Source organism: Panthera uncia, chromosome A2 (assembly GCF_023721935.1).
Source record: "Panthera uncia isolate 11264 chromosome A2, Puncia_PCG_1.0, whole genome shotgun sequence".
NCBI classification, from domain to species: domain Eukaryota; kingdom Metazoa; phylum Chordata; class Mammalia; order Carnivora; family Felidae; genus Panthera; species Panthera uncia.
In genome coordinates this window covers 19,020,776-19,046,714 of record NC_064816.1, presented here as the reverse complement: position 1 = coordinate 19,046,714, position 25,939 = coordinate 19,020,776, and the positions used below count along the sequence as shown (strand labels likewise).

At 41.3% G+C, this 25,939-nt stretch overlaps 1 protein-coding gene across 1 annotated transcript in view; it reads right to left on the bottom strand.

The window, feature by feature from the left end:
• DOCK3 (dedicator of cytokinesis 3) overlaps positions 1-25,939 on the bottom strand; it is a 560,028-nt gene that overhangs the window by 81,989 nt on the left and 452,100 nt on the right. Inside the window, exons 15-23 of the mRNA XM_049640567.1 lie at positions 16,303-16,427; positions 14,623-14,785; positions 13,979-14,085; positions 13,242-13,413; positions 12,772-12,869; positions 9,903-9,986; positions 8,721-8,821; positions 6,321-6,402; positions 1,960-2,130 (exon numbers count right to left, since the gene is read on the bottom strand). Coding sequence (XP_049496524.1) covers positions 1,960-2,130; positions 6,321-6,402; positions 8,721-8,821; positions 9,903-9,986; positions 12,772-12,869; positions 13,242-13,413; positions 13,979-14,085; positions 14,623-14,785; positions 16,303-16,427 — 1,103 coding nt within the window. The remainder of the gene's footprint in view (positions 1-1,959; positions 2,131-6,320; positions 6,403-8,720; positions 8,822-9,902; positions 9,987-12,771; positions 12,870-13,241; positions 13,414-13,978; positions 14,086-14,622; positions 14,786-16,302; positions 16,428-25,939) is intronic.

Here is a 25,939-nt window from a genome sequence, read left to right as displayed (position 1 = left end):
CCCAGGCGCCCCCCCAGACTACTCTAATCTTAAAGGAGATATTTAAACATATATTTGCACTCATGACAGTCCTGGCAGCAACTGAATGAATGGATGTGAGAGAGGCTGTCTGATCTTTGCTGATAGGTTTTGAATAATAATTGGCTTCAAAAAAATCAAAGAAATGGAATCTATTAGATAAAATTCTGAATTTATTTGTATAAGAAAATAACCCCCTTGTGACTGGGGTAATAAACACTATCTTGGATCCTTTCTAGGATGAAGCTACTTGGAAAAGGTAACAGATTAACTAACTGGGCATTTCTTTTTATTTATTTATTTATTTATTTATTTATTTATTTATTTATTTTTTAATATATGAAATTTACTGTCAAATTGGTTTCCATACAACACCCAGTGCTCATCCCAAAAGGTGCCCTCCTCAATACCCATCACCCACCCTCCCCTCCCTCCCACCCCCCATCAACCCTCAGTTTGTTCTCAGTTTTTAACAGTCTCTTATGCTTTGGCTCTCTTCCACTCTAACCTCTTTTTTTTTTTTTCCTTCCCCTCCCCCATGGGTTTCTGTTACGTTTCTCAGGATCCACATAAGAGTGAAACCATATGGTATCTGTCTTTCTCTGTATGGCTTATTGCACTTAGCATCACACTCTCCAGTGCCATCCACGTTGCTACAAAAGGCCATATTTCATTCTTTCTCATTGCCACATAGTATTCCATTGTGTATATAAACCACAATTTCTTTATCCATTCATCAGTTGATGGACATTTAGGCTCTTTCCATAATTTGGCTATTGTTGAGAGTGCTGCTATAAACATTGGGGTACAAGTGCCCCTATGCATCAGTACTCCTGTATCCCTTGGATAAATTCCTAGCAGTGCTATTGCTGGGTCATAGGGTAGGTCTATTTTTAATTTTCTGAGGAACCTCCACACTGCTTTCCAGAGTGGCTGCACCAATTTGCATTCCCACCAACAGTGCTAACTGGGCATTTCTAATATAAGGAAGCAAATTTCCTTCCCACACTGATATTTCTAATAGAATTTTATCTTAATTCTTTAAAAAAAATTTAAAGTTTATTTTTGAGAGAGAGAGAAAGACAGAGTGTGAGCAGGGGAGGGGCAGAGAGAGAGAGGGAGACACAGAATCCAAAACAGGCTCCAGGTTCTGAGCTGTCAGTGCAGAGCCCGATGTGGGGCTCCAACCCACAGTCTGTGAGATCATGACCTGAACCGAAGTCGGACGCTTCACTGACTGAGCCACCCAAGTGCCCCTAATCTTAATTCTTAAGCAAAGTTTTCTAGTTATTTCTGCCTATTTCACTCTTAACTTCTGGAACGGATAAGTACTAAAGTTTATTTAAAAAGTTAAAAAAAAATTAACAGTGACTAGGAAATAAAATTCTCCATTATGTTATAAATATCCCCTTTAAATAAGATGTTCATAAATGACAAAAAGTATGTAACTAAATATATTTGGTTTAAAGAGGGCTTCTGAGGGGTGCCTGGGTAGCTCAGCTGGTTGAGCGTCTGACTCTTGATCTCAGCTCAGGTCATGATCTCAATGTTCTGAGCTGGAGGCCCACATCGGGCTGTGTGCTGGTAGCATGGAGCCTGCTTGGGATTCTGTCTCTCCTCCATGCTCCTCCCCTGGTTGTGCTTGCTCTCTCTCAAAGTTAAAAAAATTAAAAAAAAAAATTAAAGAGCCTTCTGAGAATAAAGTTGTGCTTCTTCCCCACCCTAAAGCCACTGGGCTATCTTATATTTGGTAGCTGGGACATAGCTGACTTTGAAGTAAAAATAGCATTTTGTTCTATTAGGTATTTCCTTCAAGTCACCCTTTACCCAACACATAGGAGCCTGGCAGGGCTTCTTCAACTCTAGAAGCCAGAGGACAAAGAAACCAGCCATTAAGACAGACAAGGATCCAGCAGCAAAATTTCCCTGCAGCTTACAGACCTGAGTGAAAAGGAGTGTTTCTGAGTTTCTGCTGTCCAGACTGAGCACAAACCGGATGGACTGGAAAAGTTCTTGGATGCTGGACCGGAATTGCTCCTCTTCCATCCCACAGGTGGCTCGGGAGTACAGGATCCTGGACTGCACGATGAACTTGAAAAGGTACTCCAAGGCCTAAGTAAAAGGGATGGAGAGGTGTTAAAGATGGCCAAGAGCTAACACAGCAGGGAATAAAGGGTAAAGTAACAGCAAATTCTATACCAAAATCAGATGATGAACAATTTCAACTGTGGAGACAAGCACTTTTTTTTTTTAAATTTTATCTCCAAAGTCCAACTGGTCACTGAGCAGCAGCTGTCTTCTTACTGAGGAATCATCAAATTAATTTACAACTGTTTTTGTGGTTCTGGAATTGAGGAACCGCAGACTGAGGAACCACAACAGCTGAATTCAAGACCATATAGGATCCAAAGAAAATGAAGTTTCTTTGTATTTTTTTCAGGTCTGGAAATAAGAGGCTTCAAAAGCAATGATGTAACCTCTCTTAAATTTATTCCAAGAAGGAAAAGTCCTTAAGGAGCCTTCTGCACCTTTGAGATATAGCTGGGGTCTGACATGGTGCCAGCCTTCTCACTGGACATTAAGTCTGGAGAAAACTTGCCCCAGGTTGCACAGCCCCAGGTGAACCTGACACACCCACTCTCTATCCTCTTCCAAACCCAGACACCTTCCCACAGACAATTTTTGAACAATGCAGAAGATGAAACTCCCATAACTTATTTTGGGAGCAGTATCTAATTCTGAGGAGTCCTTACAGCTTGGCCCATGCTTATGAGCACAGTAATTATCTTTTAAGAGAACAGATTGAAGATCTAAGACTATGCTTTCTAATCAAAGAAATGCCACAGATTTCCCAGACACTGGGAAGGCAGAGACATTGGGAGAGAAACCTATCCAAGGATGAAACAAATGGAGCTCAGTTACTTGAAATATAAAATAGAAAACAATTCTCAAGCTACCTTTCATGACCTATGTATCTATCAAAAGGTTTGGTAAAACAAAACCTCATTTTGTTTTGTTTTGCAGCCCATATAGAATTCAGTAGGCATTGTAGAATGGCTAGGTTGGAAAAATATGTCTTCCAAGCTTTGTACCAGAAGATTGCATTAGAAAAAATTAAAGTGTATGGCCTCAGCAGCATAAATGCTACAGCCTCCATTCCAGACTTTTAATGCCTGGTCTGAAAAGAACCAGGGAGATGTGTGCTACATACTCTAATTTTAAAAGGGAAAATGTGTACCTCATGACCTGTTTTCTTTTTCCAGTTTGAAACAGCTAACACAAGAAGTGTATTGAATGGCTTGAAACATCCACTAGTTTCATAGTGAAGGGCAGAACCAGACAGAAAAATTGCTTGCATTTCCTGGGCCTGAGAGCTTAGTATCTTCATTAAATTTTAAAATATAAAACAACGTCCAAGATGGCCCTGCGAAAACCTGCATGAGGGATAAAAAATAAGTCCCTTCCAGTCATCCATCACCACCTGACTTCCCTTGCCCACTCCTCTTGATTTTTATGGTCAGTACCAGCGTGGGAAGGACCAGGTGATGGCCGGTTGCCTCTGACTAATGCAACTGGGGAAAGAGAAGAGGGTGGGCCAGTGAGGAAGGAGGTGAGTGGTGGAGCCTATGGAGTTTGTTCACAGTTCAAGGGTGCTCCCAACACTTCATGGAGACAATGAAACACTTAATGGTGGGTGAAGCAGCCACTCTTTGCATTTCTACTTAAGTTAATAAGCCTGAAAGAAAAAGAGATCCTAAAAGTTATTACAACCTTTCAAGCACCAAGAAGATCCATTGTGCCTGCTCTTTTCTCTTCATGGTTCCCTGGGGGACCTGAGATAGCTCACCAGCGAAAAGTGTGCTGTCTTTTTAGAATATCTTGCCAAATACCAAACTCAAACCTGTCAAAGATACCTCCTACAGGTCATTCACAAGGGACAAACAAAATAACCAAGTAAGAAAACAAAAGACTCTTTATTTTCATATTCCTTAGTGGTCAAACTTTCTTAGAAAGGCCACGACTTTGAAAGTGAAAGGAAGAGATGCGAATGAGTGGCAGGATGTATTGAATCAAGAGTAAGAAGAGGTTTCCTGGCCCACATTTTATCATACCAGACTGAGAGGTGCTAGACCAGGACCATACGCATCCTGTGAAGGATGAAAACAGGACTGATTAGAGATTTACTGGTTTGGTCAGGAGGACTTGTCAACTAAAACTTGAAGAAGAAGGGGAAATGACCTGATAAAACCTTAGTACTGGATGCATTAGTATGAGAGGCCATTCAAACAGGTTTGCAGTGGTAAGAATAAGTATGAAAGTACCTCAGAAAAGTGCTCCCCCAAATGGATATCTTCTTTCTTTCCACCCAAACCTGATCTTCTCCCAGAATTCTGCATCTCCCTAAGTAACCCTGATATCAACTCAGCTGATCTAGCCAGATTCTTTGGAACCAGCACTTCTTCCTTTCTATCACTTCACACATCCAATTTAATGTTTGAAATTGATTCCCTGCTTTGGTCACATCAGCTACTTTTCGGTTGCTTGAAAACTCAAGTTGTTTCCCACCCAGGCTTTTAAACATGCTGTTTCCGGTCTGGAATGCTCATCCCCCAGCTCTTCACATTGATTTCAGCCCAGAGGTCACCCCCTCAGACAAACTTTCCCTAAAATTTTGATCTGAAGTAAATTTCCTTCATAGTTCTTACTTATCACGTTTTTTTCCCCACTTAATTTGTATATTTATTGTCTGTCTTTCCTCCACTTGGATGGAAGTGCTATGAAAGCACAGCCTTTTTTGCTTGGGCCCCTGCTGAATCTCCAGCGTCTACTACGGTGTCTGACACATGGCAGGTATCAAGTAACACTGACTTGACGGAATGACTGAATGACTGATTGTTAGGAGAAAACAACTTCTTCTGTGATGCTTTCTCAGTATCCTGAGCAATTGATTTAGGGACTCCCATAGAATCTTTTGCATTTCACTCAACTTTTATCCCCTCAAATATTGTCTGAGGCAGCTGCCAGCTACTGGGTTTAAAGAAGAACAGAATGCAGGCTCTGTCCCCACATCACACTCAGAACTCTGCTCTACACCTGTGTTTGAGCATGCTTCAATGGGGATGTGTTCTTCAAGGCAAGGAAGAGGTCTGTCTTATTCTTCTTTGCATCTTGGCATCCACAACAGATGCTGACTGCTTTGTAGACATGTATTATATGAAGAAGGACAGAAATAATACTTATGGCCTTAGATTTTTACAGAACATATGGAGAAGAGGCAGGGGAAACACAGACCTATGATTTTATTTTGCTTCTTCAGTCCAGTAATGTTTAGGGAAGCACCTGTCTCACCTGTTAGCATGTGGACAAGAACAACAAAATCACAGGCCCAATGGTACTCAGAGCAAATGATGTGAAATTAAAAGAGGACAGAGAAAAAGCAGAACTACTTTGTTGCCACTCTTCTTTTATTACTAACTGGAAAGGGTGGGAAAGACGTGGTTAAAAAGCAACTAAAAAAAAAATAACTCAAGAACAAGAAAATGTCGGGGCAGAAAGGGAGAAAGCATGAACTTGCTGTGAGTTCCCAAGGGATATGGCAACTTTCTTTAAAAAGCTATCTTGAGAACTGTTGAGCAAAAGAGAAATCAACATTCTCTCAGTGGGTCTCCACAGTAGAAGTACCATGAAAAGAAGTTACCAGAAAGTGAAGTTAACTCACAATGACGATGGTCCCCTGAAAACTGGAGCTGCCCAGAAATGCAAAAGGCTGCCTTATCTCGGAACCTGTCCATGCAGGAGTGCTGCCATGGGGGACTCCGGTTTCTTCCAAAGGTCAAGGTTTTAAGATTATCTTCTTAATGTATCCATATACAGTGCATCCAATCAGCTCTTTTTACTTAAAACAGTTCTAAAAAACAATGTTTAGTAACCACTGAAGACAGGAAAAGTTGGAAGATCTTAAGTCTAATTAATGTTGCCACCAACATTGGTTTAGAAGGAGATATGATGCTTTGGCCAGTGGAAGCAGAGATGGATGCTGCTGGCAAAACCAGTCAGGAAGGATGGCCAGGAGTTGCATGTACATCATCCCTCCTTCCTGCTTTAAGATAACACTGTTAGGAATAAAGGTCTTCTGGGGCAAAATTAAGGTGGACAATGGGGAATTATGTGGTCCAAGGCATTCCTGAAAGCAGGCCAGTGTACTGGGATGTCAACACTTGTTCTGCACACTAAACCATTGAAATTACTGACAAACAACAGCAGGGGTGGGCCCTTTATGTACAGTGAGCTCAGTACATTACCCTCATGGCTTCCTGAATGTGGTCCTGTCGAATCAGTTCTGCTGAGCAGTCCATGTACCACTTCAAACAGCGAATGAGCTCCCTGGGAAAGAGAACAGTTCCAGAAACCCCACTTTAACTCAAAAGCAATGCAGCTTGAAATTTTTGCAGCCCTGAATTTGCCACACAGGAAAAATAAACATACTGCTTATGAGGCAGAATTGAGTGATGGGTCCGTTACAAATGTGAAATCTTCAGATCATCTGAGACCATACAACATGCCTCGTCTGTAGAGTTGCCACATTTTAATTAGCAATTATAATCATTCTTCCTCTCTTTCCCTGACACACATTTTTTCTTTGATAAGAAAGTTTTCCCAGAGTCCTAGACTTCACCTGTAATTTTGTTTTGTCTAAAATTTCTATGTCTCCAGAACATACAACAATAACTAGTAAGTAGCAGATTCTGGATAAAGGTATACGGTCCTATGTGCCTCTCCTTGCTCGCTCTACAGCAAGTGCCCGCTCTACAGAGTGATATCAAAGTGTCAGAGTTCCAGTGACTCCACAGCCTCGTCACCCGTTGGTTTTATATATATTTTCAAAAATTGTGCTAATTCTATAGAAGAAAATGAGGCAATTTTAAATTGCCTTAATGGTTTTAGATAATTTCTGTTTTCCATGTTAACTATTTATATTATATATTTTATCAATAGTTTTTTATTTCTTTGACATTTATTTGTTGGTGCCATTTTTAGCTACTCATGTTTCTCAATGAAAAAGCAAGACTTACTTTTAGTAGCTTTGCCGCCAGTTCTTGGAAGGAAAAGAATGACAATTGTGTAGTAAACTATGGTTTAAAATGTCAGCTGAAAGACCACAACCAATATCCTACTCAACAGTGAAAGAAAGTTGTTCCTCTAAGATCAGGAATAAGGATGCCTTCTTTTTCTACTTCCACTCAACATAGAACTGGAAAAACAACACTTAAAAAACCAAACAACCTGATTAAAAAATGGGCAAAGGAGGGGTGCCTGGGTGGCTCAGTTGGTTGAGTTTCTGACTCTTCAAATTGGTTTAGGTCATGATCTTGCAGTCATGAGATTGAGCCCTGCATTGGGCTCTGCCCTGGGCGTGGAGCCTGCTTGGATTCTCTCTCTTTCCCTCCCTTTCTGTGCATCCCCCTCAAAATAAATAAATAAGTAAATAAATAAATAAACATTTTTTTAAAATGGGCAAAGGACTTGAATAAATTTTTCTCCAACGAAGATATACAAATGGTCAATAAATACATGAAGAGATGCTCTGCATCATTAATCATTAGGAAAATGCAAATCGAAACCACAGTGAGATACCACTTCACACCAGTTAGCATGATGACTCTAAAAAAAAAATCCCTCTCCAAACACAACAAAAAATAAAAAGTCTTTGCTTGAGGATGTGGAGAAATTGGAACCCTTGAACACTGCTGGCAGGAATGTAAAATGCTGCAGCCACTGCTGTGGAAAACAGTATAGTGGTCAATCCCACTTCTGGGTATATACCCAAGAGAAATGAAATCAAAGTCTCAAAGAGATATTTGTATACCCATGTTCATAGCATCATTATTCACAATAACTAAAAAGTGAGACCAACCCAAGTATTCATTGATGGATGAGTGGATAAACATAATGTGGTACATACATACAATGTAACATTATTCAGCCTTTAAAAGGAAGGCAATTTTGACATATGCTACAACATAGATGGAACTTGAAGACGTGGTAAGTGAAATAAACCAGACACAAAAAGATAAATATTGTATGACTCAATTTACATGAAGTTCCTAGAATAAGCAAATTAAAAGAGAAAGTATAACAATGGAGGTTGCTAAGGGACGGTGGAGGTGATGGGGAGTTATTATTTAAGGGGTACAGAATTTCAGTTTTGCAAGATGAAAATAGTTCTTGAGATAGATGGTGGTGATGGTTGTACAACAATGTGGACATACTTAATGCCACTGAGCTGTACACTTAAAAATAGTTAAAATGGGGGGGGGGGGGCGCGCCGGGTGGCTCAGTTGGTTAATTGTCTGACTTCGGCTTAGGTGATGATCTTGTGCAGGGTCCATGGGTTTGAGCCCTGCATCAGGCTGTGTTGACAGCTCAAAGCCTGGAGCCTGCTTCTGATTCTGTGTCTCCTTTCTCTCTGCCCCTCCTTCACTCCCAATCTGTCTCTCTATGTCTCTCAAAAATAAATAAACATTAAAAATTTTTTTTTAGTTAAATGGTATTATTTTACATTATGTGTATTTTATCAGAATTAGAAAAAAATGAAGTTAAAAAAATGTCAGCTGAATGAATGGTGGTTGTCATGGAACTTTTTTTAAGCCTGTCCTTCTATTCAAACACAAATCCTAATGATGATGCTAAATGGAACTTACTTGTACGCCAGGGCTCCAGCAAAGTGCTTCTGGATGTATGTGTCCATTACAGGCCGGAAGTGGAAATACTTGATGTCTCTGAGCAAGTTGATGATGAATACCTGAAGGAGATGTAGGGTACTACAGTTCACTGGAGACCCTGGACTTATCCCCAGCAGGAAACAGAACTCTTGCTTCTTCAAGAAATGACAAACCGTCAGTATTTTCTCTAGTGTTTTCCATGGGCAGAGAATGTAAGATTTCTATTCTGTGCCTGTATTTCTGTCTTGTCTGCTCTATTCCCACAGCCCCCGGCCACCCAGTCTGGACTTGGGACTCATCCGTTTGTGCTAGTGTTACTCTGAGCCTCTCTCTTCATAATAATGCTGGATGACACAATACAGACTAGGAAAAGGCAAAGCGATACCTGTGTAAGGTGGCATAAATTCTAAGGTGTCTCAAAAAATTTGGAAAAGAGACAAAAAAAAAAGATTGTCCTCTGAGCCAGATCAACCTATGAAAGGCTGTGCCCTTCCGAAATGGGGCTGGCTGGCCAGGAAAGCAAGGAAGAAAAGCCAGAGGGGCAATCTATGCAAGTGCCATTTTAACTCTCGCTTCTGCTCCTCATCTATCAGGTAGACTTACAGTATATGGTTCTTGAATATACAGCACTCCTATAGGACAGGATATATTAAGCAAAATGCACTGAACATTCAAATCACTGTCCATTCTCACTAAGCAACCTACAGAGACTTGGGTTCCCAAACAACTGCCCAAAGGGAGAGAGTGTGATGCTCAGACCATCACAGATGAGACTCTTCTCTTCCTGGCCATTATACCCTATTTTTGTAGGTGAAAAAACAGGTCATCTGGTTTCCTATACCAGTCTCCAAGCCTTTTATTGGTGTAGGTCTCTATTTCAGGGGCTAGGCAACTCTGCAACAGTGATGAGACTGAGGTATCAAAACTACTGAGGCCCAGACCTGGCCATGCTGAATTCTTCAAATTTGATGCTGTAGGGACCTGCCCGGTCGGTAGGTTGGTTGGTCTTCCTTGGGTGACACTCCTCAGCCACTTTTCTATTGGAAACATCTGCATAGATGTTATACTGACTCACTCTAATAAACTGCCTCCCTTGTGTTTTTAAAAACATATGACAGAAATAATAAATAAAAATGAAAAGTCGGGAGGGGTGAGACTTACCAAAGACTGAAACACCAACAGGCCATATTTCTCTGTATTATCATCCAAAATCACAAAGAGTGTATCTAAGATGTCCTGCAGAAACTGCAACATAAAAACCAGATGGCTCAGATCTTAGGACCTTGAACACATGGTCAAACTTCCATACACCAATGAACTCATCTCCCAATAAACAAACTCAAAGATCTCCTAAGATCTCAAATCACCACTTAAACTAAACTAATCTAGGATCCCACCTCCACCTAGCTAAGGGCCCTGAGAGATACTTGGAGAGGCTCTTCCTCTTGGGTAAGTGCAAAATTTCTATGGAAAGAACGGTCACTTAAAAAAACAGGACATCCATGTAGAATTGTAATTTTGAAATAAAGTCAATCTAAGTGATTCTGATGCCAAATTCATTTTGAGAAAAAGAGTTCACTCTCCTGGGACCCTAAAGAGTTTAGTAGCCCCTCACTCTTTATTGTGGCCTAACTCTTTAAAGGACATTTGAATGAGGGTGTGGCAGGCTAGGTCTTAACTATAGAAACCATGTTTTGGTCTAGAAATCAGTATTCTGGGAGAAGGGAGAAAGCTGTTGCTGAGGTCTGTCAATGAGGGTAAAAGAAGTACCATTTTGTTTTTGTTTTTTGTTTTTAACATATGCCTTTTTCTTTCTAAGATACAAAATCCAAGGGAGAGAATAATACTCAAGGATACTGACAGTCTTCTTCCAAAATAAAGTCTAACATTCTGTTGGTCAAAAGGCAATTGAATGATACAATGTTTATTTTATCTTATTTGTTTATTCTTTATTATTAAATTTAATATAATTTATTGTCAAATTGGCTAACATACAGTGTGTAAAGTGTGCTCTTGGTTTTTGGGGTAGATTCCCATGGTTCATCACTTACATACAACACCCAGTGCTCATCCCAACAGGTGCCCTCCTCAATGCCCATCACCCATATTCCTCTCTCCCCTCCCCCCCATCCACCCTCAGTTTGTTCTCTGTATTTAAGAGACTCTTGTGGCTTGCCTCCCTCCCTCTCTGTTTGTAACTATTTTTCTCTCCTTCCCTTCCCCCATGGTCTTCTGTTAAGTTTCTCAAGATCCACATATAAGTGAAAACATATGATATCTGTCCTTTTCTGACTGACTTATTCCACTCAGCGTAATACCTTCCAGTTTTATTCACATATTGCTGCAAATGGCATGATTTCATTCTTTCTCACTGCCAAGTTACAACTTACTTTAAAACAAGTCTAAGGTGGAAGGTTTGGATGGCAGCGTTGATGGGCAGGATCGGCCATAGGGTGATGACTGCTGGTGCTAGGTGATAGATACATGTAGGGTTCTTTATACCATTTTACTTTTGTGTATATTTGAAATAGTCTAATAAAAAGTAAAAAATAATATTTAAAAATGCTGGCACATTCTTTTCACACTCTCTTCTGGTAGTTTGAGATCAATTATTGATGCTAAAAGCAGATATGCTGATAAGATAGTCTCTTACTGGAAATACAACACTACTCAGCCTCAAAAAGATCAGACTTTGGGGTGCCTGGGTGGCTCACTAGGTTAAGTGTCTGACTCTTTATTCTACTTAAGTGCTGATCTCAGGGTCATGAGATTGAGCCCTGTGTTGCGCTCCATGCTGGGCGTGGAGCCTGCTTAAGATTCTTTCTCTTCCCTTGCCCCTACCCCCACTCCCACTCATGCTCACTTGCTCTCTCTCAAAAAAAATCATACACTTCTCTTAATACCTTGTCTGCTAATTGATATTTTAAATATGTTTATTTTTATATTTTAGTTAATATACAGTGCAATATTGGATATATTTAGAAGAAAAATATGCCCTGAGAATAAACTGATCTTAAGTTTCAAAAACTAGTATTAGCCTGGTTAAGAGTTCTTTTTAAAATTTATGATACTCTAATTGATTTAAACAAAATTCAGACAAAACTTCATAAAAATATACAGATGTATACAGACTTTAAAATTGTTTCTCATTTGGAGACAGCATGTTGTGTGTTACTGAGTCAATGGAGCTATAAAATTAAAGTACAGATAGGGTATCTGTGCTAATTGATTTGATAATTATAATGACAGAGCAATGCTCACTGATGACAAGTTGTCTTCTTGACACTTAGTGTCTATTCTACATTCCACTGCTCTTGCTCATCATCAAAAGCACCTCCACTTTCCTCAGCAGACTTCAGTCCATTGTGCAGAATCCACCTGCAGCACTTTCACCATCAGGAGGTGCCAGGTGGGCAAACACTCTGTGCAAAGCAGAGAAGCCTTACAGAAGACAACAGGGGACTTGTAGTATTGCTGTCAGCCGGACGGGGCCATAGATGGGAAAAGTCACAAAGGTATCTAGAGAAAGCAGTTGAGGCAGGGAGTAGGAAAAGGTCTCTGGTACGGACTGTAAGTGAGAGACTGGGCAAAAGCAGCAGCTACAAGTTAATGGAGAGTATTTAGAGTTCTTCTAGATAATCAAGTGAGTACGGCCAGAAAGACTTCAGGCCAGGTTCGTGGTAAAAGGGTTACAGATAAGGAAAATGAAAAAGAGACCTAAGGAAGGAAGAGGAGGCAGCACAAAGCACTGGGTATGTTTCTAATTATCATTTTACTTTCTAGGAAGAAAAAAAAGCCAGAAAATAGGGTTTATAACTTAGTTTCTAAAAGGTAATAAACCTGATGTCATACTTACTTTTAAAAAAGAAGCTAACTGAAAAAAAATAAAAAGAAAAATAACTCTAGTCCTACTCACTAATTATATTTTGAGAAATGGTCTTAGAGGTATACTGGTAGAAATCAAGGTGAAGTAAGACCTTCTGCCCAGATTCTTACTTAGGTAGCATCTATGAATTATAGGAAGGCATACCTTAACAATTTCTTCTCCACTGACATGCCGCAGCCGCCCTAGTATGTCCATGATCCGGTCTGGAAAAGCCTTCCATTTCAGCAGAGCAAGGAGGTCCACTACAAAGCAAGCCCAAAAGTAGTGAACACTGGCTATGCCAAGGACAAGCAAAGCCCAGACTTTCCCTGCCAAGGACAGGTGGAATCTGGGGGAAGAGAAGTAGCTGCCAACATTACAACAGACTCTTTAGTGGTGACATCAAGGCCAAAGACACATCTGTGAAATCTGGAGGTGCATTCTGGAGCTAATAAAACCATGGGAATTCTTACAGGTTGCTATTACCAAGTGGTTCCTTCGACTTCAGATGAAAAGAATGCCCTCACTGTAGCATGAAAAAGCAATTGACTTCTGTTTCCCTTAGCATGTATCAGCAACATGGAACCAGTCACTGAGGACAGGGAGCGCAGCACCCTGCAGGTACCACCACCTACCATTCTGGGTGAGTTTGGTGGAGGAGAGCTGTGTGGAAATGAAGAAAGACTCTTTGGTGCTGCGCTGGAAGATGAGGCTGGAGGGGATGTTAGGGCAGCCATTGTAGTCCTCTTTGCAGCAGGGCAAGCCCAGGTACAGAGCATGGTTGTTAAATGTGCTATTCTCATCGCACTGCAGGCAAAAGTAGAGAACACAGAATGTTTCCTGAACCATGACATGTAGAAAACTCAGGTCACAGATTTTTCGATGTTGATGTTTGCTCTCATCTTCCTGAGGCTAGATCTTGGGCCTCAGGTCCTCTTAGAAGAGTGCTTTCTGTTCAGAAACTCCCCATATGGCTCACATGCCTTTTAGAGAGAACATGGTGGGGCAGGTGGCCTCCATCTGCTGTGCAGGCAACTTTGGGTGGCAGCCATGCTGTGATAGCTGACAAAACCATAATCTCAAATGGCAGGTCTCTGAATGTACTAGCTAATGGCACAGAGTAGTTGGTAATAGACTTCCATTACTTGTGGAGTGGGAGGTGAGGGACAAAGGGCCTGCTGGCATTACTTGTGGGAGGAAGGTCACTGTAGTTACATGACAAAAGCCTGCCCACAGCTGTCCTGCTGTCATCCACCAGCGCACTACCCTGGATCCTTTGGCCTGCCCACTGAAAGCCACCTAACTCAGAACCATGTGTGAGAGTGGCTTCAGGAGTGTGAAGGTTGAGGTGAGAGACAGACAGGCTCCATACCTTGTACACATAGAGCTCATGGATGTCATCTGAGAGAGTGGTGCCATCATCCCGCATCAGGGGTGAGAATGCAAAGCCAAAGAGTTTCTTTTCCCCTTTGTCCTTTGCTGCAACCAGAGCTAAGCGTTAGTTGTTTTTGCCCTTCACTTTGCGTTTTAACAGAAATTCCCCTTGTGCTTATCACCTACATTCTTTACTTCTTTGTCCCTTACTTTCATTAATTAGGTACATACCTGACTGCAGGAATGATGAGAAATGTATTAGACTGAATTTCCACTTACATCCCAAGGTACACAGGCTATCTAGACCCAAATAGAAACTAGATTGCTAGTCTTGATAAATCAGAGGCTCTTTAAGGAACAGTTTAATATGTACACAGGAGACATCCAAAGGAGGATAACACTGGTAATTATCCAGTGTCTGGACCAGACACAAAGAAGGATGAGTACCAGACCTTTTTTGGTTTTGAGCCAATGTACACAGAACAGCCTCTGTTGACACCCCATCTCTGAGTACCCATTTATTCAGAACTCATTTTATTGCCCCAACAATAAGAACCCTCTTAATTCTCTTTCTGAGGAAAGAACTCTGAGACAATAGAACATTCATATCTTCCAAGGAATGTGGAGAGAAGTCTCACTCACTGGAACAATGTCTGAACTCGAAGCGCAGGTGGGAGCCCCGGAAGCGGTCAATGGGGATGGGCAATTTGATAATTTCTCCCCAGCGAGGACTATTACTGTGGTAGAGGACAAAGGAGTGGTAGGAACTCCTGTTTGGCTCTCCTGAACCCAAGCTTATACAATCCTGGAAGAGAGAAGCAAAATAAAGTGTGATCTTGCTGGAGGAAGCCCCTGGATTTCTCTGTCACTAGGACACTTTCTCCTTTGCGCAAGTCTTATTTTCCCACCAGGCCAAATCTACAAGATGAGAAAATTCATTTGAGTTAAACTCAATACTTTTGGAAACAACTGTGTAGATGGCATAAGGAATCAGCAGTCAACAATGCTCCTTCTTTTCCGTGGGGCAAAAGTAACCACACACGCTGCTCAATAAACTGGAGGGCAGCTGAACAGTGTATGTGAACCACTAAGATAGGTTCTTCATCCTCATTAAGAAAGGAAACAATGAACTCCACAGGAGAAGTCAACTGTATATGGCACTTTACCTGATCAGAAAATGAATTAATTTATAAAGTGGAGAGAGCTTGTTTTCTAATCTTCCTTACCCCAATGTTGCACTGGCATTTTAGGTTGCCCTTGGCTGACTGTTTTTGGATATAGACAAGGCAGACCAGATTTAATTTGACCTCCTGTTTTCAGATATTGCCATGAAGATGTAGTCCCATCTTCCTGGAAGACAGGAAGTTGCAGGCAATACAATCAGGAGCAGCTCCCTATCTGCACAAGGGTGGTCTGAGCAGCTGACAGCTCTGCTGACCTTGGCATTATCCATGCCAACAATGGACATGCCTTAGTCTTCGAGATGGGCTTTTAAAAATGAAACAAAAATCAGTGCTTCTACCACCAATTAAACAATATCCTCCATTTATTTCTAGCTTTGGGGGATGATTTTGACTAATTTTACCTATTTACTTCTGTAAAATGTGGATGACCACTCCTGCTCTGCCTACCTCACAAGGCTATTGTCAACATATAGGAGCGAGGTCTATAAAAGAGTGATTTGCCTTCTGTCAAGTGCTGTGCAAATGATGCCTTGTTACTTGCCAGGGACTTCACCATGACATGACTGAGGGAAATCTGACACACTGACAATGGAAAAACAGCACTCCAGGTCTTCACTTTGAATGAAGAGTGACAGAAGATACACTTGCATCCTTGTACTGGCATTGGCTGGAAATAATCTTTTACAGCCTGAGTCTGCTGTTCCTTGTCACATAACTTGGTACCAGCAAGTGAGTGCCTAAGTCCTACTCTTGACCAAAGAGAAACTTTTTTTTAGCTTTCATTAGCTTAAGGAACAAAAAGAGTGGGACCTAATAACAGTTGCCAAAAGTAGGTAGCTTGATGCTAGACAGAATGGCAGAAAAAGTAACATGTAGGACACAACTAGAGGGAATAGGTCTAAATTGGAGCAGGAAGGATTGAGGTCAGACTGGGAAGAATTTCTAAAAAGGCTGTGTGACACTGGAAGTCATTATCAAAGCATACTGCAGGGTTTCCTTGAAGAAAAGGCAGAGAAGAATGCATATGTGGTGATGTGAGTGCAGTCTGCTTGATGAATGGGTCTCTGAATAAAGTCCATAGACTCATTAAAATTATTACAGGATTAGCCTCCTTTCCCAACTGACTGGCAAGTCTTACCTTCAGTATTTCTCCATCTGCGTAAAGCACATACATGGTCACTTCAATATTCTTTTGTACACTCTTTCCCCCTCTCTCGAAATCCCCCTTCTCCAAGGTTAGGTACAGGTCATTGCGGATATCACCTATGGGGAGAGAAATGTCATGTCTTCAAGACCATAGGAGCCACACTGCCCCGTTTGTACGGAGGACCAGGCTAGCATTTGGATCCTCCAGTGTTGAGGTGGGTGCTCAGAGCATTGCAAGCTTGGTTAATAACGGTGGACATTCTACTGATATCAGTGCGGCAGCACTCTGTTGGTTAGTCAGGTGCTCTCTAAGTCTAATTTCTAAAGGTGTTCACCACAGCTTGTCCAGGGTGGGAAAAGCTGAGGCAGAGAATCTTCTCTTGTATTACAGGTGACTACTCAGTCTCTCTATCTTCCAGGAGAATAGCTGAAATCTAAACCTTCCAAAGGGGGAAGATTTTTAGAATCAACAGGAATAACATTTATTGTATTATGTCTACTACTTAACTACTAATCACTCCAAAAAAAAAAGTGGTTTCCTTTTTCCTTTACAGGTTTTCTTTTTCAACTTGCAACCCTTCTGAGTCTGACTAGAGGATACACTACTTTTTCCTTCTGGAGGCTTAGCTCCAAATCCCATCCCTTGCTGGAATGCCAGACCCAGGTCACTGGACTGTCATTTTTTTTCTTCTTTGTGTTGCAAGTGCTCTGGGAGCAGATGACTTTCCAGAAGCACAGGTGCTAAAGCACTGGGGTAACAATCTGTTATGCTCTTTGCTTCTCTCTGACTTCTGCCCACTTTGCCAATATCTGTTGCTCGAGACTTGGGCAGGTGAAGCCCAAACTGCAAGCCGAAATGACCTAAGAAATGACCACATCTGCCTTTTTTTAGGGGAAGGGGATTGTCTATTCATGTGTAAGAAGAGCTCATTTGGGCTGCTCTAAGCTTCTAAGTTTGTAACATGACCAATTTTATTCATACATTCTAAAGAAGGTATTTTGACTTTCAAAACAACAACCACGATGGCAACCACAACAACAACAATGTAAAGTCCTGGGGAAAAAAATCTTCAAAGGGAAAAAAATGGTATAGGAAAACATGTAAGGTCAAAGTGAAGATGTGCTAACAGCCTGAAGAACTCAACTGAGAGGTGATGGAAAGATTAACTTGCAAAGTAAGCCAATTCAAAACATTCTTTCTACCTCAGTTCTTAGCAAAACTGAAAAATCTGAAAATGTTCATTACTTGGAATCACAATGAAATAAACAGATATTGTTTTTGGTTAGCAAGTAAGCTTTCTGGTTTGGTCAGATACATGATGATGGCTCATTTTCTGCACAGACTACCTTTCTGATTATGCAAGTGTCTTAGTATCTCCTATGCATGAAACATGATAGACTAGAACTGGCATATACCTTGAGCTGTGGAGGTCTTCATGACCAGACCTATTATTCAGGTGGTCTTACTATACCAGAAGTGCAGCCATGGTTATTTAGTTGCATAATGAAGTTCTCAAAATACTTCAGCATTAAGTGAGGAAGAACAGCCAATGAGAAGCAATTAATTATTCTCTGACAGCCCAGGGAACTTTCTCTAATGCGTGAAAAACATCTTGTTCCCCAACAGCCCTGAGGCTACCATGAAGGGAAAGGAAATTATGTTCTGAAAATCACATACAAATGCAACTAACTGCTGGATAGGCAGGACAGCCTAGAGGATGTCTATTCTTGCAGTTCACATGGACTTCCCTCCTGGCTGAGAAAAGCCTCTACTTTGAATTCTCAGGAGTCTGGACTTTAATCTGCCTCCTTTGGACATCTCTGCTTGGGCCCTTCAAGCATATCATTAAAATAGCACTCAGGTGTGCAGGTAAGGTAGGAAAGGAAAGTGGCAGGGAAAGTCAAATCCATCATTTTGCTATTGTAAGGGCAGAAGCTGAATAAAATCATTCCTAAAAGTAAAATTCAAAATTAAATGGGACCTTTACTATAGGTAATTGGTATTATAATGGGACAAATCACAGTTGGTTACACCTTGAATTTTTAACAATTGAAACAGACATCTTAGAGCCTTCTTTTGATAAAAGTCTTTTACTTACACATTAGCTCTTCTATGGAATTTAAGTAATTATTAAATTTCTACACTGATTTGGCAGAAAGTGAATAGTCTAGAGAATTTTAACGTCTAATCTACAGAATAGGTACTTTGTTTAACTATTACTCTGGTTTAAACCAGCACTCTCTAGAAGTTATTCTCAAGGTAATCCACATGACTTGTAAAAGCAGATACCGGCTACCAGCAATAATATTCTAGCATGTACAAACATTTTAAATTTCTGTGGCTCTCCACAACAGTTAACCATAAATAAATGTGTCCTTCAAATGAAACATGTGAGCTTTTCCTATCAATATATGATACAGAATACTCATACAAAAGTGGGTATTATCTTGGAGATTGATAATGACCGAATTTGGTCTGTGTTGATTATATAGAGTGAGCCCATGGTTTCTGGGGCAGCTCCTCTGGAGCATTTTAAATCAACATGCTAATTTCAAATGGAAGGGCTGAGCTAGATATTCCTACAGCTTTCATTCTTTTAAAACTTCCTATTTAAATAGAATGCCTTTAGTGATATCTTGCTGAGACAATTTATCAATACAAGTAAACATATCCTCTGAGTTACAGACTGAAGCAGCTTGATTTCATCAGATCTTTTGCTGCTCTTTATTTGGAGAACAGACTTGCCTACACCAGGACTATTCTCAGCAGAATAGGTATTAGGCCGCTTTATGGGTTGCAGTTTTGCAACTTATGGCCTCAATTTCTAGAACTGTGATAGTTAATGTTGCTGGGGCCTTCTTGTCAAAAGCTCTCTGGGGATCATTTAAATAGAGCTCTCCACTAATTCTCCTGGAACTAGGAGAAAACCTAAGAAGCAGCCAATGTGAAAGGCTCCTGGGATCTAACGACCCAGGCCTGCCTGACAGATAGCTCCTGAGATTCCCTGCTCTTCAGCTGTCCTTATTACATGTTACATGTTCACAAAGCCTACAGTGGAATCATGTGTTTGGGTTAAGGCACTGTCTCCAGGAGGCTCCTATAAACTTTAGCGCCAATTGCAAGGAAATACTACCAGGAGAGGGATGAGGACAGGCACATTACAATGAGGATGGGAAAGAGAAGGCCTGAGCAGTAGTTTGTGAGGTTAGTTTACAGAACACTGGGTGGGTGGCTGTATTCTAATCACCTAGGAAACTTATTAAAACAGATTTCTAGCGTCTACCTCTTGAGATTCCAGTTGGTATTGGGTGAGGCTTGTGTACATACATTAAACAAAACCAAAAATCACAAGGCAATTCTGATGTTCTTCAGGGTTTAATGCCAGGGAACCAGACCATGGGGGTTTGCTGGGAAGCTGCTGCTGAAATTTTTCTGGGTGTTAGGGACTAGGCAGCCCTTAAGCAGAACAGAGGAATGCTGAGAGGGGTATGGAAGTGGGAGGTTTTTCTGCGGGATGTGGGAGTAGGTATTATTGAGGGCAACTCTGCCTCCCTTTGTTAGGTGTGCTCTGCTTCCTAAGGTTGGCAGAGCATCTAAAAGCATCAGCAATGCCTTTTTATCTCTGTTTAGTGCTCAGCTGACATGCAACAGAGTTTCTTGAATGGAAAGATGAATGCATGAGATTGTTCTTATAGGAGGGCCACGGAATAAACTTTGTTCTTTTCACAGTCTCAGAGAGTAGCCAGCTGTTGGTATAGCTGCTTGCCAGAGAACTAGGGACTTAAGAGTAGGTAGAGGTTGGCCAACTCTTTCTGTAAGAAGCCAGATAGTAAATATTTTAAGCTTTTTGGGTCACATAGGTCTCTGTTACATGTTCTTTGCTTTCACAACCCTTTTAAAATGTGAAAAAACACTCTCAGCTGGCAGGTGGTACAAAAATAGGCCTCTGGCTGGATTTGGCCCAGGGACTATAGTTTCCTGATACCTGGCTTGGGTGTTTATGTGTCAAGAACAGCTTTACTACACTGCAAATACACATCAAAAATCCAGATTCTTGTGAGTATAAATAAGCAGCTGCTGGGAAGGAGCAGGGTAATGAACCTGAAGCCACCTTCTTATGTCAGGGATTGGCCTGAAATATTCTGGGGTCTTTATGGAGTGGGAGGTCTTAGAAGGAAACAGTGTTCTTCAGCTACCAGAAATCTTAGGGGGCCGAGAACACTGTGACAAAGCTGCATCCAGCAGTCACAGAGAATTGCACACCTCAGTGGCCAGGTGTGATCCTCTGAAGACCTGCACCCTGGTATGACACTGGAGAAACAGAGCTCACAATGTGTTTGCACATCTCTTCTGACAGCAGTCTTTGGAGAGGTTTCAGAACCTCTGAGGTCTGGCTTGGGCACCAGAGCATCTGTTAGCAAGAGAATCTCCTGCCAGATTACTCCAGCCTTACCAGGAATTTTGGGTCCACATGGCTCTAGCCTATGTAGAATTCCATCCCAAGAGAAATAATCCAGGACAGCCAATACAGATTTGGGCACTCAGTCTTGTTTAGACTCTTTATTACATTCATGTTCCTTCTGTATAAATGAGTCATACCACATATAGGAAGATTTGGGTTCAAGGATACTAGTATTTAACACTATTATTTACTTACACCTTGTCTACTTCTAGATAGGATTAGGAGGGAGAGTGCTTTCTTTCCCTTAAGATCATGTGAAACTAGAACTAACCTCTCTCTCAGCAGACATAGCAGCCTGCTCAGGATGGCACCAATTTTATCTTTTGGCAGAATAGGAGTGAAGTCCTCCGACAGCATCATGGGGATATGGAGACATTAACAACCATTCAACTTAGACAATTTCAGGCATATGACCAATGTTGTAATGTGTTGTAGTTCTTATTTTATTTTTTAAATGTTTGTTTATGATGATTTTGACAGAGACAGAGACAGAGCATGAGTGGGGGAGGGGCAGAGGGAGAGGGAGACACAGAATCCAAAGCAGGCTCCAGGCTCCAAGCTGTCAGCACAGAGCCTGATGTGGGGCTCAAACCCACAAACTGTAAGATCATGACCCCAGCCGAAGTCGGACGCCCAACTGAGCCACCCAGGTGTCCCTTATTTTTTTTTTTTTAATATTTATTTCTGAGAGACAGAGAGAGACAGAGAGAGAGAGAGAGAGCGCATGAGTCAGGGAGGGGCAGAGAGAGGGAGATACAGAATCCGAAGCAGGCTCCAGGCTCTGAGCTGTCAGTACAGAGCCCAATGTGGGGCTCGACTCATGAACTGGGAGATCATGACCTGAGCGGAAGTCTGTTGCCCAACCGACTGAGCCACCCAGGTACCCATTATTTTAAAGAAGAGACCTCTCCCCCTGCCAAAAAAGACTCTTATGGGAATTCTCAGAGTATCTAGAAAAGACAGGTTCTTTACCTTCTTTCTTTTTTTAAATACAAGGATATTTATTTTGAATCACTGTAGTAACACAAGACTGGAAATAATCTAAATACACACAATAAAGGGCTATACAAATTGTCATTCACCCAGAAAGTAGAACCATATGCACCCATTAAAAACAATGAGAAAATAGAGGTGGTCCCACATGCTTCACACGGAATAAATTCCAATAATTCTTAGCTCAGGACAATGGGCATAGTGTTCTACCATTTGCACAAAAAGAAAAAAACAAAAATGAAATATGGTTTGTGCACAGCCTATCTCTGGATGTTTACAGAAGAAAATGGTTGGGGTGCCTGGGTGGCTCAGTCGGTTAAGCGGCCGACTTCAGCTCAGGTCATGATCTCACGGTCCGTGAGTTCGAGCCCCACGTCGGGCTCTGTGCTGACAGCTCAGAGCCTGGAGCCTATTTCAAATTCTGTGTCTCCCTCTCTCTGACCCTCCCCCGTTCATGCTCTGTCTCTCTCTGTCTCAAAAATAAATAAATGTTGGGGCGCCTGGGTGGCGCAGTCGGTTAAGCGTCCGACTTCAGCCAGGTCACGATCTTGCGGTCCGTGAGTTCGAGCCCCGCGTCAGGCTCTGGGCTGATGGCTCAGAGCCTGGAGCCTGATTCCGATTCTGTGTCTCCCTCTCTCTCTGCCCCTCCCCCGTTCATGCTCTGTCTCTCTCTGTCCCAAAAATAAATAAAAAACGTTGAAAAAAAATTTTAAAAAAATGTTAAAAAAAATTAAGAAGAAAATGGTTAACAACAGCTGCTGCTGGGGAAAGGAACTGGGGTAAGAGAAATATACTCATGAGTATTTTATTTTCAAACCACGTCTTCAGTGTCACACTTCTACTGGTTTCAACTGTTACAAGGTCAGTGATGTTCCCTGCTCTAACAGGAAGACAAGAATGGGCATGGTCTGACATCATTTATATATGGTTATTCCTTTCTTGGGTCAAGGATGTAATGATCTTCCAACCTGTTGTCAGACCAGATGTGATCATTCCTAAATCATCCCTTAGATATTGCCAAAGCCTCATTTGACAGTCAGACTGACCACTACTACTTGTGGTAAATACTTTCATCACTCTTCCTGAGGAGAGCTTTCTTTCAAAAGTCATGCCTTTGTCTTTTGTGTGAGATGTGTCCAACAGAGCTGAAAAGAGAAGCTTTCTACCTTTCTGATTCTGTATAGCCCGGGATAAGCACTACTCATTTTCCTTTCAATGGAAGTAGCTGATGTGTCTCATACAAACTTTCCCCGTAGCTATACACCTAGGGCTTCTTAACGTTTTCTAAACATTCCACTATGTTCTTAGTTACTTCAGATCTTAATGAACACCTAAAGTAATACACAGTCTTCTAGATTGGGCTAGTATCTTCTTTTTTTGTCAGTTACCCCAAAGGGTGAGGCTGATGAAGGATTAATAATGTACATGATACCCCACCCCAGTATTCCAACATTCCATGAAACAAATGAAGATGGAAACAAAGCAGGCAAAAGCAGACAGGACACACAAAAGCAGGAACTTACACCCAACTATCTTCATCTCTGCACCAGAAAGAAAGGGGCGACAATGAGGGGACAGCACAGAGAGAGACAAGAACAATTAAGACAAACAGGAAAAGAGAAAAAAAACCATCACTTGCAGGTCGGTGATGAAGCATGCACTTTTTATCAAGAGTCAAAGCAAAGGACAGAGTGTATTTCTGAGCACAAGGGCAAGAATCAGAGGGTCCCCTAGAAGGATGCCATGCCTGCAGAGTTGCCTTCTAATGGGCAAGTTCAGAGCAAACCCAGAGAGCAGTACTTGTGCCAGGTCTGACTTAGGGAGGGACAAAGCCTCCCTAAGGCAGAGTCCTCTCTAGGACATGGTTCTCAAAAGGGGTCCCAACCAAGCAATATTACCATCGTCTCAGAGCTTATAAGGAATGTAAATTGTTGGGTCCCACGCCAATCCTACTGCATTAGAAACTCATGGGGGGTGGGCCCAACATTCTGTGTCTGCAAGCCCTGCAGGTGACTCGGATACATACTAACACTGGAGAACCACTGATTTGGGAAAAACCTGGCCCTGAGCCAGAGCACACTAACTCAAAAGCAGGTTTCTTCTACCAAGAAAGAAGACCACTTAAAAAACTCTGCATCTATTGAGAGGATCATATGGTTCTTGTCCTTTCTTTTATTGATGTGATGGATCACGTTAATTGTCTTGTGGATATTGAAACAGCCCTGCATCCCAGGTATAAATCCCACTTGGTCGTGGTGAATAATTTTTTTAGTGTATTGTTGTATCTGGTTGGCTAATATCTTGTTGAGGATTTTTGCATCCATGTTCATCAGGGAAATTGGTCTATAGTTCTCCTTTTTAGTGGGGTCTCTGTCTGGTTTTGGAATCAGGGTAATGCTGGCTTCATAGAAAGAGTTTGGAAGTTTTCCTTCCATTTCTATTTTTTGGAAGAGCTTCAAGAGAATAGGTGTTAACTCTTCCTTAAATGTTTGGTAGAATTCCCCTGGAAAGCCATCTGGCCCTGGACTCTTGTTTTTTGGGACATTTTTGATTATTAATTTGATTTTCTTACTAGTTATGGGTCTGTTCAAATTTTCTATTTCTTCCTGTTTCAGTTTTGGTAGTGTATTTGTTTCTAGGAATTTGTCCATTTCTTCCCTATTGCCCATTTTATTGGCATATAATTGCTCATAATATTCTCTTATTGTTTTTATTTCTGCTGTGTTGGTTGTGATCTCTCTTCTTTCATTCTTATTTATTTGGGTCCTTTTTCTTTTTGATCAAACTGGCTAGTGGTATATGTATACAATGGAGTATTACTCGGCAATCAAAAAGAATGAAATCTTGCCATTTGCAACTATGTGAATGGAACTGGAGGGTATTATGCTAAGTGAAATTAGTCAGAGAAAGACAAAAATCATATGACTTCACTCATATGAGGACTTTAAGAGACAAAACAGATGAACATAAGCGAAGGGAAACAAATATACAAACAGGGAGGGGGACAAAACAGAAGAGACTCATAAATATGGAGAACAAACTGAGGGTTACTGGAGGGGTTGTGGGAGGGCGGATGGGCTAAGTGGGTAAGGGGCACTAAGGAATCTACTCCTGAAATCATTGTTGCACTATATGCTAACTAATTTGGATGTAAATTTTAAAAAATAAAAAATAAAATTAAAAAAATTCAAGACTTAGAAAACAAGTTAAAATGTAATTCCCACAGAGCCATGTGACAGAACTCTGTACTACTGACTCCAGGGAATAGGCTTTCCAGGAAAGCTAAGCACTCCAGAGGGATTTAGGAGGTGGTGGCCCAGCTCTTCTAGCTTGGGGATGGTCTGCAGGAGGGCACAGCCTCTTCTTGAGCAAAAAATTTTAAATCGTTCCTTTCAGTTTATAGTCTTTTGGCCAGCAGTTCTCTTTAAAGTTTTATTTTGGTTACTTCACTGGAACAACGTTAACTCTAACTTGTTCACCTGGAACACCTGTCCTACTCTGGTCTTTCCTGCTCATCTTGAAAAAAAAAAAAAAAACAAACCTAGGAAAGAAGTTATTAGCTTTTGAACTGAACTAAAGGAGTTTGGACAGAAGGAGGACGTGCCCTCAGGAATATGGTGACCAACCAGTAAAGGCTGTGAATGCTTAGTTTCAAAATTAGGCTTAAATTTCCATATCTATTTGTTCTTCTATAGTCTAGAATGTCAACTCCTTGGTTGGAGTGTGTCTTTTCTGGGACCACCAGCAATAGCATTCTTGCCTCTAGCTCGCTACCACGGGTCATGAGCAGAGCTGGATAGCTGTATAGTCGGGACTTCAGCTGTGGCACAGAGTAGCACATCTCCTGTTCACAGTAGTCACGTGATGTGTATGTACACACCCTTGGAAAGCAATGGGAGATCATCAGAGGGACCTTTTTCAAAATTGTATGTTGGATACTGGTGTGGCTAGAGCCTGGTTGAACTCTGTAACTCAGAGCTCTAAGCTCTGTCAATATGCTTTGAGCCCTATCTGGGTCATCCTGACAAAAAAGACCTCTCCAAATGAGTGCCTGGCAATTTCTATCAAATGCTGTTTTAAAATAAGAATCATAGTTTATGAGTAATTATAATTTTTCCATTTACTCCAATCTCTCAGACTTAAGTGTTAGAATGCTCACAGTTACATAATTCA